Source organism: Rhincodon typus, chromosome 31 (genome assembly GCF_021869965.1).
Source record: "Rhincodon typus isolate 14 chromosome 31, sRhiTyp1.1, whole genome shotgun sequence".
NCBI classification, from domain to species: Eukaryota; Metazoa; Chordata; class Chondrichthyes; order Orectolobiformes; family Rhincodontidae; genus Rhincodon; species Rhincodon typus.
In genome coordinates, this window is record NC_063362.1 from 1,413,316 (window position 1) to 1,428,209 (window position 14,894).

Here is a 14,894-nt window from a genome sequence, read left to right on the forward strand (position 1 = left end):
ACTGGAGCGGGTGGAGTGTGGGAGGGGACTGGAGCGGGTGGAGTGCGGGGACCGGAGCGGGTGGAGTGTGGAAGGGGACCGGAGCGGGTGGAGTGCGGGAGGGGACCAGAGTGGGTGGAGTGCGGGGACCGGAGCGGGTGGAGTGCGGGAGGCGACCAGAGTGGGTGGAGTGCGGGAGGGGACCGGAGCGGGTGGAGTGCGGGGACCGGAGCGGGTGGAGTGTGGCGACTGGAGCGGGTGGAGTGCGGACCGGAGCGGGTGGAGTGCGGGAGGGGACTGGAGCGGGTGGAGTATGGGCGGGAACTCCAGAGCAGTGGGTTGGAACCAGAATCCAGATAATCTCTCGGCTGCCTGTTGCCGGCGGTGCGACAGATCAGTTTCAGAGATAGTAGGAACTGCAGATGCTGGAGAATCTGAGATAACAAGGTGTAGAGCTAGATGAACACAGCAGGCCAAGCAGCATCGTAGGAGCAGGAAGCTGACGTTTCGGGCCTAGACCCTTTCTCTGAAGGCTGCTTAGCCTGCTATGTTCATCCAGCTCTACACCTGGTTATCTCTTACGACAGATCAGTTTTCCTCTTTTAGCTATCTCTGTTGTTTTCTTCTTCCGTTGATGTTCTACCAGTTCCTGATCGCCATAAGAAACAGGAACAGTAGGCCATTCAACCCCTCAAACCTGTTCCACTGTACAATAGGATCATTGCTGATCCAATAGTCCTCGTTCCCACTTTCCTTCCCTTTCCCTGTAACCCACATTTCCCCGACTGATCTAGAATCTCTCTGTCTCAGCCTTAACTATATACAAGGACTCTGCCCCCACAGCTCTCTGTGGCAACGAGTTCCAAAGACTCTCAACCCTCTGAGAGGAGACTTTCCTCCTTATCTCAGTCTAAATTGACACCCTTTATTCTGAGACTGTGCCCTCTGGTCCTAGACATTCCCATGAGGGGAAACATCCTCTCAGCATTTACTGTCAAGCCCCTTAAGAATCCGATATGTTTCAACGAGATCACTTCTCATTCTTCTAAACTTCAGTGAGTAGAGTCCCAACCTGTTTGGCTTTTGCTCATAAAATAATCCCTCCATACCAGTGATCCTTCTCTGAACCGCCTCCAATGAATTACCTTTCCCTAAACAGGTGGACCAGAACTGCCCTCAGTACTCCAGGTATGGTCTCACCAGCACCTTGTACAGTTGCAGGAATCTCTTCTCCACCTGTCTCCACGGGATTTAATCACCAATGTATCTCATCCAAAAGACAGTTTATCATCTCTGAACAGCTGAATCATTGGTGCCAGATTATACAACATCACCAGCCTCCCAAACCAACCTGGTTCCATTCCCATCTAACGGTGACTCCTTACACACCCTTTTACAGACTGTGGTCAGGAGGGAAGTCCTGGAGGTCAGGAGAAATACCCTGGTTTCATTAGCTTTGCATTCACAGATTCTGTTTCGTAGTGAGCATGAGACAGAACAGGATCTCTGCTCCTGATCCTGCTGGAGTATAAGGGGTTCAGACAGGAGCCGTCCCATCATCGTAGACTCTGGCTACGTGAAAAGTTGGACTTAAGAGAGACATCGAGAACCTGTTTTTGAAGAAATAAAGATAATATTCCTGCTTCATTGAGCCCAAGATGTAGTAATTCAGTTAGTGAACTGTGAAACGATGGTGATGGGAATGCAGAAGTGTGAAAGAAGCTGATCAGTGTGTAGGCAATTGAATGAAGGAAGTGATTGATATAAAGCGATAACAGAGTGAGGCCCAACTTTGATTAAGTCAGAGAAAGAGTCATCAGTTGCTGAGAGATGTACTGACAATCATTGAAAACATTGTACCAGAGAAGGAGTTTAAAAGAAGTCTGGACTGTTAAGAGGACAGTTCATAACGTTTGTAGCTATGAAGCAGCACAAAAGTTTACTGAAATATTTCTAATAACACAGTTTCTGGGTTAAATATAGCAAAACATATTTCAAGATAATTACTGTCTCTTCCTTGCTCAAGATTGCTGAATAAGGCAGACAGATGAATTGGAGATAAAAGTAGAAGTTGCTGGAAAAGCTCAACAGGTCTGGCAGCATCTGTGGAGAGAAATCACAGTTAACATTTCAGATCAAATGACCCTTCCTCAGAACTAAGGAAAGTTCACTCAACCCGAAACGTTAACTCTGATTTCTCTCCACAGATGCTGCCAGACCTGCTGAGCTTTTCCAGCAATTTCTGTTTTTGCCTCTGATTTACAGCATCTGCAGTTCTTTCGGTTTTTACACAGGTGAAGTTGCCTGAATTGTGTTATTCCAGGTTTTCCTGCTGCATGATCTGTTTGCTTGATCCAGATTCCCATCGTTCCAAATTCTGCTGTGAAAATACTGTTTTCTAAATGTGTCCTAGGTGCAGGCAGTCTGATTTTCCTGTTTGCTCAGACTAATTATATTCTTTTTCTTTTCAGAACACTGACTTCTTTGAAATGATTGAAAAGATGCAGGTAAGTTGCTGCTTTTCAACTCTTTACCAAATAGTTGAAGATTTAGACAAAACAATTACATGTGCTTTGTGTGTTGAACCTTAGAATTGCTTTTAAGCTCCTCTTTTCACTTTGCCTTCAACTTCACAAAAACGATATAATGCTAGCACGTTTTATTAAATAAATAGTTTATTAATTATGAACATCCAAAATCTAATAGTGAAGCATCAGTGACATTGTTGGCACATGGTTACTACAACAGCCAAAATGCTTTGGATGGAAGTCTGTATCTATGTCCCTCAACACTATTTCCAATTAGAAACACTGGAGGCAGGACCAAAGCTTGAGTGACAGTAGGGGGAAGGGTCTAGGGTATAGTCGGTTAGAGTATGGGGAATGGACTTTGCAGCGCCACCCCTCCCACCCTGCTAAGCCACCTCAATGCACCTGCTGTATTGCTTTGCCCCACGACCACTTCCACCTGGAAGGTCAAGGGCATCAGACATACGGGAACACCACCACATCCAAGTTCCCCTCCAAGCCACTCACCATCCTGACTTGGAAATATACCACCATTTCTTCACTGTCGATGGGACAAAATCCTGGAATTCCCTCCCTAAGGACATTGTGGGTCAACCCACAGCAGGAGGACTGCAGCGGTTCAAGAAGGCAGCTCACCACCACCTTCTCAAGGGCAACTAGGGATGGGCAAGAAATGCTGGCCAGCCAGCGACACCCACATCCCACAAAATGAATCATAAAAAAAAATTCTAATGGAATTTCACCCTCATTATGAGCTGATTGCTGTGAATTCCTCTGATTTAAGAACAGTTCCCAATGATCAGGCAACAGCAAACATAATCTTGTTAATTAAGAAAGGATGAGAAGAGAAGATGGGAAAGTGTAAATCCATTAGCAGTAGCAGGCAAATGCTGGAATTTAATATTGCGGATATGGTAACCAGACACTTGGAAAATTATCATTTAATAAAATAGTGTGAGTGGGAATTCATGAAAAGGGAATTGTATTAGAGAAATCAGTTTTTTGGGGGGATGTAATGAGTAGGATGAATTGGGGGGAATGAGTAGAGTCTTGATATACAAAACTTTTCAGTAAGATGTCACAGAAGAGGCTAATACACAAAAGTGGAACTCCTCGGATTAAGGATAATTTGTTACTGTGGATTGAGGATCAGTTGACAGACAAAAAAAATGAAGTAGGAATAAGCAGGGTATTTCAGCTTGACAAGGTTTAACCACAGAGTATTGCAAGGATCAGTTCTGTGGTCTCTGATGTTTGCAATCCATATTAATGGCTTGGATGAGGAAGCAAAGTGCACATTTCCCACTTTACTGATAGTATGCCATTGGGTGGGAAAGTACGTGAAGACGATAGAAAGAGGCAGCAGAGGCCTAGTGACAGGTTGGTGACTGGGTATAAACATGGCAGATGGGACATGGCAATGTGGCAGTGGGTGAAATCATCCACTTTGATAGGGGGATGAAAGCAGAACATTTCTCCAGGGTGGCATGGTAGCTCAGTGGTTAACACTGCTGCCTCACAGCGCCACGGGGCCGGGGTTTGATTCCACCCTCGGGTGACTGTCTGTGTGGAGTTTGCGCATTCTCCCCGTGTCTGCGTGGGTGTCCTCTGGGTGCTCCGGTTTCCTCCCACAGTCCAAAGATGTGCAGGCCAGGTGGATTGGCCATGCTAAATTTCCCATAGTGTTCAGGGATGTGTAGGTTAGGTGGGTGATAGGGGAATGGGTCTGGGTGGGATGCTCTGAGGATTGGTGTGGACTTGTTGGGCCGAAGGGCCTGTTTCCACACTGTAGGGGTTCTCTGGATTCTAGAAGTGTGGCAGGTGATTCTGTCCCTGGAAATACCAGTTTCAGGAAGGAGAGCTCCAGCCACTGTCATTCTAACATTCTATTAGAACAATAGGGATTTGTTCTACTTGAATTTTTCAATTGCTGGGTGGTTACTGGGCTGGCCTTGCCTCTTGATAACATTCTCACAATGCCCATTATTACTATACACCTTATATCCTTAGGCCTGGGGTTATTGGATACAGTTACAGCATTGATGTTCATGACTGGGGCAGCTTGTCGTTCAGAATGCAACAGCTCATCCTCGAGAAGCACTCAGTCTCCATCAGCGTGATGATGAGGTAGATGATAGCAGAGAAGGGAAAAAGAGGAAGCAAATCCTGCTCCCTGAGCCCCAATCCGTCATCAGACATCCTGTTCTGTGTGCCCATCTGGGTCAAGTATTGGTGGGTTCAATCCCAGGACCTACAGCAGAAGTGTATGAGGCTGAGTAGACAGCATCCCTGCTTGTTGCTTGCATTCCGTGGCTGGCACAGCTGAATACCCAGGTGTGAACGAGCCACGGGGAGGGCGGGCTCCAACATTATATAGCTCTGGAGAGTCCCAGGTAGCTGCACGCTGTGCCAATCACCTGTCTTAGAAAGAAATTGATCACGTTATATCTCTCTAGCTGTTGCTAGTTTGCATTGCAGATCAGGGACTGGAACAGCATCATCTTTACTTATTGTTGAATTCCTGTGGTATTAATGCATAATTCATGAGCTTCTTTGTTTTTGTTCATTCTCATTTAGGGATGCAGAATGGATGAACAGAGATGCCCTCTTCCACCACCTCTCAAAGTATGTGCGATCTGTTCCTGTTTCTTGCCAGATGTGTGGTCAATCAATTTTCAACTTAAGTGTTAACACATTTCCAGTCCCATAAAGATGATTAAGAGTGATTGACGTGCGGTTAAATTTCACAGTTTCACAACCTTCTACATGAGCCACTGCCAAGGTTTAGAGACAGGAGGACCTCAACAATCTGTCTCAGAGAGTGAGGTCCAACCCTTACCTCACAGTGAGTGTAAGCTGGGTGGTTCATTGACAATGTTGGTCTACCTGCTGCAGTGGTTCAAGAAGGCAGCTCACCACCGCTTCCCTGACAGTAGTTAGGGTTTGGAATTATTTAACACAGAGTGGAGCTGGAGGAACACAGCAGGCCAGGCAGCATCAGAGGAGCAGGAAAGCTGACGTTTCGGGTTGGGACCCTTCTTCAGAAATGGGGGAGGGGGAAAGGAGCTCAGGAATAAATAGGGAGAGAAGGGGTGGGGCTGGGGAAGGTAGGTGGGATGGTGATAGGTGAGTGCAGTAGGCAGTGGTGGGGATTAGTCAGTGAGGGGGGAAGGGCCGATCGGTGGGAGAGAAGATGGACAGGTTGTGTCGGGTCAAGGAGGCGGGGTTGAGGTCATGGGATGAGGCCGGGGATGGGGAGATTTTGAAATGGATAAAGTCCACATTGACACCATCGGGCTGTAGGCTCCCGAGGCGGAATATGAGGTGCTGCTCCTCCAGTTTCCGTGTGGTGTCATTGTGACACTGGAGGAGGCCCAGGATGGACATGTCACCCAGGGAGTGGGAGGGGGAGTTGAAATGGTTCACGACTGGAAGGTGTTGTCGTTTGTCATGAACAAAGCGCAGGTGCTCTACAAAGTGGTCTCTGAGCGTCAGTTTGATCTCACCGATGTAGGGGAGGTCACATTGGGATCAGCAGATAAAATAGACCACATTGACAGAGGTGCAGGTGAACCTCTGTCTGATGTGGAAAGTTTGTTTGGGGCCTGGGATGGAGGTGAGGGGGCACACCCACCTGAAAGAATTTAAAGAAAGTAATGCTACCCTCAAGTTATATAGCTACATGTCGTTGTTAACTGATCGCACAACACAAAGAGCCAGTTACATACACACGAGTGCACACAGTTACACAGACACACAGTTACACACACACAGTTACACGCGCACACACAGACACATGCACACAGTTACACGGTCGCACACAGACACTCGCACACAGTTACACACGCACACAGTTACACGTTCGCACACAGGAACACTCACACAGTTACACGCTCACACACAGACACGAGCACACAGACACGAGCACACAGTTACATGGTCACACACAGTTACACGTTTGTACACAGACACGCTTGCACACAGTTACACCCTCGCACACAGACACGCGCACACAGTTACATGCTCGCACACAGACACGCGCACACAGTTACATGCTCGCACACAGTTACACACAGACACACAGTTACATGCTTGCACACACAGACACGTGCACACAGTTACACGCTCGCACACAGTTACACACAGTTACACGCTCACACAAGTACGTACACAGGAAGCGAGAACATCATAAATCACCAATTTTTGAAAAATGATCCAAGCTTTCTAAATTGAATTCAAATTTTCAAATTGCGATTGTGATGTCAGGTTCTGCTTTTGAAATTTCTCAGGCCAGTAATAAATGACCTCAGTATTAATCTCAAACAGTAATGCGATAATTGAAAGCAAACCCTTTGCTGGGTGACCTTTGGGAACAGTGATGCAGGCTGAATGCTCCCTGCAGAGGTGTTCAGTGTTCAGTGTCCTGATGTACTGACAGAGATATACTGAGTTCATTCTGACACCAGGAACATTCCTTGTCTTTTAGATTGTCCAGTACTTGACTGGTTACAGCATTGACCAGTAAACCAACCTGAGGAACTTTTACTGGAAAATAGTTATCAAAACAGTTTGTTTGAAGCATCAAACCGAAGACTGCAGTGTTCACATAATAAACTTACATTGTCTTCTATTGCAGACAGAAGAAGATTACATCCCTTACCCTAGTGTTCATGAGGTATGACACCCTGACTTTTTTCTTTGATGATGTACTGATAATGGTGCTTGCTGCTGCAGTACTGAACAAAGTCTCTGATATATTGTAAAGCAGGTCTCAATTTCTGTTGCGAATCAACATTGGTTGGGATACTCTGGATGCCTGTATATTTGTCTGTACATGTAGCTGCTGCTTTCAGTTCTCTCTGCATTAACCAACATTTGTTTTCATTTGTGAACTTTGTAGCTGTCAAACCTCCTGCTGTGGGGATGGAGGGTCCTGCACTTTTGATGGCTGTGCCATTGCTTTTTGGGCAGACCGGATATCAGCAGCAGTAAAGACTAAACCACAATTCATCAAAGGAGGTTCTGTACTTGATAAATGGGCCGCAAGTTATATAGTAACGGAATGGTAATTTCACTGTACTGAGGGAAGGAGGTGATTGACCTGGAGAGGGTGGAGAGGAGATTCCCCAGGATATTGCCTGGGATGGAGTGCTTTAGCTATGAGGGAGACTCAATAGGCTGCAGTGGTTTTCCTTAAAGCAGAGAAAACTGAGGGGAGCCCTGACTGAGGCCTACAAAATTACAAGGGGCATAAATGGGGTTGATAGATTAGAAAAGGGATTACTAACGGGGGGCACAATTTTAAGGTGACGAGCAGGTGTTTAGAAGGCAATTGAGGGAAACCTTTTCATCCAGAGGATTGTGTGTATCTGGGAACTCCCTGCCTGTAAGGGTGGTAGAGGCAGGAACCCTCATAACATTTAGATGAACACTTGAAACATCATATTGGCCAAGTGCTGGAAAATGTGATTAGATGAGATTGGTGCTTGATGACTAGCACAGAGTTGATGGGCCAAAGGCCATCTTGCAGTGCTATTAATATTCTCTAACCTTCACAATGGAAATGAGAACATTAAGGGTTGTACTAAATCTCAGTGTGTGTAATACACCATCAAGAGAATGATAAACTGCACTGCAATCAATGCTTTCAATCTTCATTAAAATTTAAATCTACTGAACTGTCATCATGGGTGTGACTTCAGTGATACTGTTTACAGAGGTGAAACTGATTTTGTATATATAAAAGATTGTGGTGTTGTCTTTATAATGAGATTTGATGTTTAGGCTTTGGCGTGCACATTCTAAATAATTTTGAAAGTGATCGAAGATGAAGTTTCAAAACATTCTTTAGGAGGTAGGGCTTTATAAGATGAACATCAATGCCACCAAACATTGTTGAAGCAGATTTCAGAACTAGTTTTTCAAAACCAATTAGTTAGCTGTTTGGAAAAGCTAAAGATTTTAGAGAGAAAGCTGAGAGGAGCATGAGCAATGGGGGATTGTTTCAGTGTTGTGACAGTTAATGATTCTTAAAGCAGGTAGCTGGCTACTGGAATTAATCTGACTTCGGTTTCTAGGCCAACAGGCAGTTTAGCTGATAGCAAACCAGAGTAATGAAGATTTTTTAATTTCAAAAATATACTTTATTCATAAAAAATATCTTTATCTACATACATAGTCCCTAAAGCAGTTAAGTTCTGTGTAGCAGCATATGAAGAAACAAACAAACACTGGAGTTTGACTCTATCCAGCAGACAAACCAAAGACATTTCTTACGTGTACAAGACTATATTTATATATATTTGAGGCAGTGGGAGGGCCCACTAACTGTACGAACCCTCAGTGTGCTTTGATAGTCAGACCTTGTCAGTGGGTCTTTCTCCAATGTGCCTTGGCCACAGCTGCCCCAAACTTTACTGCATCCCTCAGCACATAGTCCTGGGCTTTGGAATGTGCCAGTCTGCAACACTCAGTCGAGTGTATAGAGCCTTTTGCTGAGACCATCAGGAAGGATGTGAGCCTGAGAGGGGTGACTATTCCAGGCAGCGGAGGCCTGTAAGTCAAAGCCTCCCTGTACATGCACATCGTTGCTGTTTTCTGCTCGATCCACTGTCAGTGCACAGACACATGAACATCTGCGACCAGTTTGAACTGGCCTTGGGAGCCAAGGCAAGAGTGAGGCCATGTTCCTTGGGAACTGGGCTGACTGATCATTTATCCCCTTCATCATCAGGACAGAAGGTGCTGGGAATATGATTTGGAGGAGCTCATTGCCAAGGTGAAGCAGAAACTGGCCAGGTGGGAGCACTGTTCCCTCTTCATTCCAGGTAAAAACCTGGCCATCAGGTGTGAGGCACTCTCTGTTGTTGTGCGTGTGCAGGTCTGGCCCATTCCCCAAAACTTGCACCATTGCAATAACCCAAGCCATCTACCACTTCTTCAGGAGATTTAAGATGGACTGGATCTGCAGGGACACAATGTACAAAACTCTGGATAAGAGAGGGAAGAACATAACCAATGCTGCTCTCACTGTGATATTCTATAACCTTTGTGTGTGGCTGCATCAGACTGTGCGTAGACGCTCAGTACGCAAACACCAAGTGTCACTACGTACCGAGGTACTACCTGTCCCTGGTGTTGTGAAGGATGGGACTGGTCTCGCTGCTGTGGAACGTTCTAGGTAGTTGGACCGTCCCGTACTGCCTGTCCCTCGTAGAGAAATTTGCAAAGAAAAGCACCTTTGACCACAAGGCCATCAGGCAATGGTCAGCACGTAGCATCCTTGAGACCCTGGGGGAAAAGGAGAGGCTGGATCCTGTCGCGTGGTTCCCTGAGCAGATGTGTCAAAGTCATTTGGCAGAATGCCTCATCACCAGAACTTTCCAACAAGCACCAGGACATCGCTTGGCTGGTTGTGAGAAGGGCATTACCTGTAAGATCCTGCCCGGATCTCTGCGCCACTGCACCCTGCCCTCAAAACAGCTGTGGGGTGGGGGGGGGGGGGGGGGGGGGGTGGTGGGCGGAAGAGACAGTCACACATTTCCCTCCGGAATGTGCCTTTGCAAAGGAAATCTGGATGAAAATGCAACAGCTTTTGTCAAGTTTTGCCCAAGCAGCTCTGAGACGTGGGATTCTGTGCAGTACAGTCTGTTCCCTGAGACACACATAGAAACATAGAAGATAGGAGCAGGAGAAGGCCATTCAGCCCTTTGAGCCTGCTGCACCATTCTTCACAATCATGGCTGATCGTCCAACACAATAGCCTAATCCCCATAACCTTTGATCCCATTCACCCCAAGTGCTATATCTAGTCACCTCGTGAATACATTCAATATTTTGGCATCAACTACTTCCTGTGGTAATGAATTCCACAGGCTCACCACTCATTGGGTGAAGAAATGTCTCCACATCTCTGTCCTAAATGGCCCACTCCAAATCCTCATGCTGTGACCCCTGGTTCTGGACACACCCACCATCGGGAACATCCTCCCTGCATCTATCCTGTCTCGTCCTGTTAGAATTTTATGTCTGTATGAGGCCAACCCCTGCCCCCATTTGTCTGAACTCCAGCGAAAGCAATGCTAACCTGGTCAATCTCTCCTCATACGTCAGGCCCACCATCCCTAGAGTCAGTCTGACAAACCTTCACTGCACTCCCACGAGAGCAAGAGCAACCTTCCTCAGAAGAGGAGACCAAAACTGCAGACAATATTCCAGGTGTGGTCTCACCAAGGCCCTGTATAACTGCAACAACACATCCCTGCTCCTGTACTCAAAGCCTCTCACAATGAAGGCCAACATACCATTTACCTTCTTTACCGCCTGCTGCCCCTGTATGCTTACCTTCAGCAACTGGAGCACAAGGACACCCAGGTCCCACTGCACATGCCCCTCTCCCAATTTACAGCCGTTCAGGTAGTAATCTTCCTTCTTGTTTTTGCTTCCAAAGTGAATAATCTCACATTTATCCAAGTTATACTACATCGGCCATTGATTTGCCCACTCACCCAACCTGCACACCGAGACAAAAATCAACTGCGTCTGGAGGACCATCAACTCGGTGAAAGATGCTTCTTTGCCTGAAACTTGTTGGTCTTCCAGAGCAAAAGCAAAATATTGCAGTTGATGGAAATCTGAAAGACAAATTGGAAGTGCTGGAAATTGCAGGTCATGTATAGGGGACAGAGAGAGGGTAAATGCTTCATTTTGAATATTATTGTTCTGAAGGAGGGTCATGTTGAATTGGAAATGTTAATGTTGGGGTAAACAGCTTAAGGCAACACAGATATAGTTACATAGAACATAAGTTTGTTCAATTTATCCTTGAACACATATTAACTTGCATACATTTAATCAAGTGATTTGCACTGGCAAATTTTCTTATTTTATGGAAAAGCATCAATTGAAAAACATTCTGGAGGATCTATATATTTATAAAATTCTAGTCATAATAAGTTGAACGTTTTAACTTTGTTATTGTCAAAATCAACCATTTCAGACAGACCCCATTGAAGGAAGTTCTAGAGATAGTCATCCACAGTGTACACATGGTCACCTTCTCACTTCTGAAGGTGGCTGGTTTTAGTCAGTCCGGGTTTTTTAAAGAACAATGTTTTCTAGTCTCCTGTCATAACAACTTTGTGAAAGACTTGGTAACCCCCTGAGAAAACAGTTGTGACTGCCAAAAAAAAATGGTTCTGCTGTTTATCTGGAGGTTCCTCTGATGTTACTCGATGAAATCGGAGGAAGCAAATGAAATTCTCCGAAAAATTACTTCTCTCATCTCTATTCTCCAAATTCATTTTCTCATCCACAACTTTTCTGGTCTCCCTGTCTTATTGGTAGCATTGTTAATATAAAACCTTTAAGGAAGCAACATGTTCCAAGGAGCATCCCAGCTCAGGGTTCACCTATATGAGTAACTGTTATTTAGGATCTTCCTTTCATGTTGTAACTATGGCACTGTACATTGAACATGCTGCTTAATGTTTGTGCTGTTGAAATGAAAACTCACTCGCACTGTCTCTCCTGCTTCCCACACTCCTTCAATTTTTAAGAGTTTTAAGACCCACGTTTGTTATTGCCAATCACCACCATTCAATTCACATATCTTTGCATCTCTTTTCAATGTCAGGGTATCTGAATTGCGAATCTCCACCCAAATTCTGTCTTGTAGCTCGTATGTAATGCCATACTATATTCCTGCCTATCAGTCCAGATGTTTGGTTCTAGTAGTGTTTAAGATCTGTTCCCTTGGCTTTCCACTCCTTGAGGGGAGGATGTTGGTTGAAATCTCTGGTCTCTATTTTAGGTCCTCCAACGTGAGACTCCTTATCCTATTATCCTGCTCCCTCAGTTTGGAGGTTACTGGATCGAGGGAACAAATCATGAAATTAAAAGCCCCCCTGAAACAGAGCAGCTGTCATCTCCTGCATCCAAACTCAAACTGGAATGTAACACCATCGCCAAACTCTACAGGAAACAGTTCTTGGGAAAGGTATGGAAAAAGTGATCGAGTTGTAACATGTGGAAGAATTCTTTTCCTGTAAATATATAAAGTCTTCTACAAAAACAAAAGTTCAAAGTGTATTCTAAAATGACAGAAATACGACATTGAAGGAAATTCTAGTGGTGTCACAATCCAGAGCATCAGTCCTGCTATTTACTTCATGTCCTCAGAGATGCCTCATTTTAATCAGAGATAGTAGGAACTGCAGATGCTGGAAAATCTGAGATAACAAGGTGTAGAGCTGGATGAACACAGCAGGCCAAGCAGCATCAGAGGAACAGGAAGGCTGACGTTTCGGGCCTAGACCCTTCATCAGAAATGGGGGAGGGGAAGGGGGTTCTGAAATAAATAGGGAGAGAGGGGGAGGTGGATAGAAGATGGATAGAGGAGAAGATAGGTGGAGAGGAGACAGACAGGTCAAAGAGGCGGGGATGGAGCCAGTAAAGGTGAGTATAGGTGGGGAGGTAGGGAGGAGATAGGTCAGTCTAGGGAGGACGGACAGGTCAAGGGGGCAGGATGAGGTTAGTAGGTAGGAAATGGGGGTGCGGCTTGAGGTGGGAGGAGGGGATAGGTGGGAGGAAGAACAGGTTAGGGAGGCGGGGACGAGCTGGGCTGGTTTTGGGATGCGGTAGGGGGAGAGGAGATTTTGAAGCTTGTGAAATCCACATTGATACCATTGGGCTGCAGGGTTCCCAAGCGGCATATGAGTTGCTGTTCCTGCAACCTTCGGGTGGCATCGTTGTGGCACTGCAGGAGGCCCAGGATGGACATGTCATCTGAGGAATGGGAGGGGGAGTTGAAATTTAATCAGTCAGGTTTTAATGTACATAATGGAACTCATGGTCTCCATTCCTAACTACCACATAAGGGTTGCAAACACAAAGGAAATGGTGTAAGAGAGATAGTAGGAACTGCAGATGCTGGAGAATCCGAGACAACAAGGTGCAGGGCTAGATGAACACAGCAGGCCAAGCAGCATCATAGGAGCAGAATGATTTATTTTCATTGCCACCTGTCTCCCAGTTTCACTTCTATTAAAGCAGTCCCACTAAATTGGCAAATGCACTCTGTGCTTTCAGTGATGTGTAACAGGAAGAGGCAGCTCTGTGAATTTGGAAATGAAAGCATGTAAGGTGTGGAGATAAAAACCAAAAGAACTGCGGAGGCTGTAAATCAGGAACAAAAACAAAGTTGCTGGAAAAGCTCAGCAGGTCTGGCAGCATCTGTGAAGGAGAAAACAGAGTTAACGTTTCGGGTCCGGTGACCCTTCCTCAGAACTGATGGTGGCTGGGAAAACATCAGTTTAGATGCAGAAAATAAGGAGGTGGGTGGGGCAGGGAGTAAACGATAGGATAGAGACTAAAGAGAGAGAAAGACAAAGGAGTTGGACAGACAAAGGAGTTGCTAACAATCAAGCTGGGAGGGTGAGTAGTTGTTAATGGGGATGTGTAGATGTTGTTTCCCCTTGTGGGAGTCTAGGACCAGAGGGCATCATCTCAGAGTAAGGGATCACACATTTAAGATAGAGATGAGGAGGAATTTCTTCTCTGAGGCTAGTGAATCCTTGGAATTCTTTACCACAGGGGGCTGTTGAGGCTGGGTCATAAAGTATATTCAAGGCTAAGATAGACAGCTTTTTAATCAGTAAGGGAATGAAGGGTCATGGGGATACGGCAGGAAGGTGGAGTTGAGGATTACCAGATCAACCATGATCTCAATAATTGGCAGAGTAGACTCGATGGGCTGAATGGCCTACTTCTGTGTCTTTTGATCTGAGAAATTTGAATAATGTGCAGACTGGTTCCAGCTGATGTATACAGACTCATGCTGATCAGTGCAGTTCATTTGGAATGTGACATCAATCTCCTTATGAATATTTAATGCCATGTTTGTCCTTTTCAAACCAGGAACATTTTAATTATTACTGCATCGACAGTGTACTCGGCCATTTGGTGTTCTCTGTCAAGTATGATGTCATTGGCGACCAGGAACACCTCCGGCTGCTGCTAAGGTATGGAAACTGTGTGTGTGTCTGTGTGTGTGTGTGTGAGAGAGTGTGTATGTGTGTGTGTGTGTAAGTGTTTGTGTGTGTGTGTCTGTGTGAGTACGTGTCTTTGTGTGTGTGTGTGTGAGTGAGAGAGTGTGTGTGTGTGTGTGTGTGTGTCTGTGAGTGAGTGTGTGTCTGTGTGAGTGAGTGTGTGTGTGTGTGTGTGTGTGTGAGTGAGTGAGTGTGTGTCTGTGTGTGTGAGAGAGAGTGTGTGTCTGTGTGTGTGTGTCTGTGAATGTGTGTGTGTGTGTGTGTGTCTGTGAGTGTGTGTGTGTGTCTGTGAATGTGTGTGTGTGTGTGTCTGTGAATGTGTGTGTGTGTGTGTGTGTCT

At 45.6% G+C, this 14,894-nt stretch overlaps 1 protein-coding gene across 1 annotated transcript in view; it reads left to right on the plus strand.

The window, feature by feature from the left end:
- The window catches only part of rap1gapa (RAP1 GTPase activating protein a), a 151,761-nt gene that overhangs the window by 58,728 nt on the left and 78,139 nt on the right, over nucleotides 1-14,894 (plus strand). Inside the window, exons 3-7 of the mRNA XM_048614853.1 lie at nucleotides 2,451-2,486; nucleotides 5,085-5,132; nucleotides 7,144-7,182; nucleotides 12,319-12,504; nucleotides 14,424-14,527. Coding sequence (XP_048470810.1) covers nucleotides 2,451-2,486; nucleotides 5,085-5,132; nucleotides 7,144-7,182; nucleotides 12,319-12,504; nucleotides 14,424-14,527 — 413 coding nt within the window. The remainder of the gene's footprint in view (nucleotides 1-2,450; nucleotides 2,487-5,084; nucleotides 5,133-7,143; nucleotides 7,183-12,318; nucleotides 12,505-14,423; nucleotides 14,528-14,894) is intronic.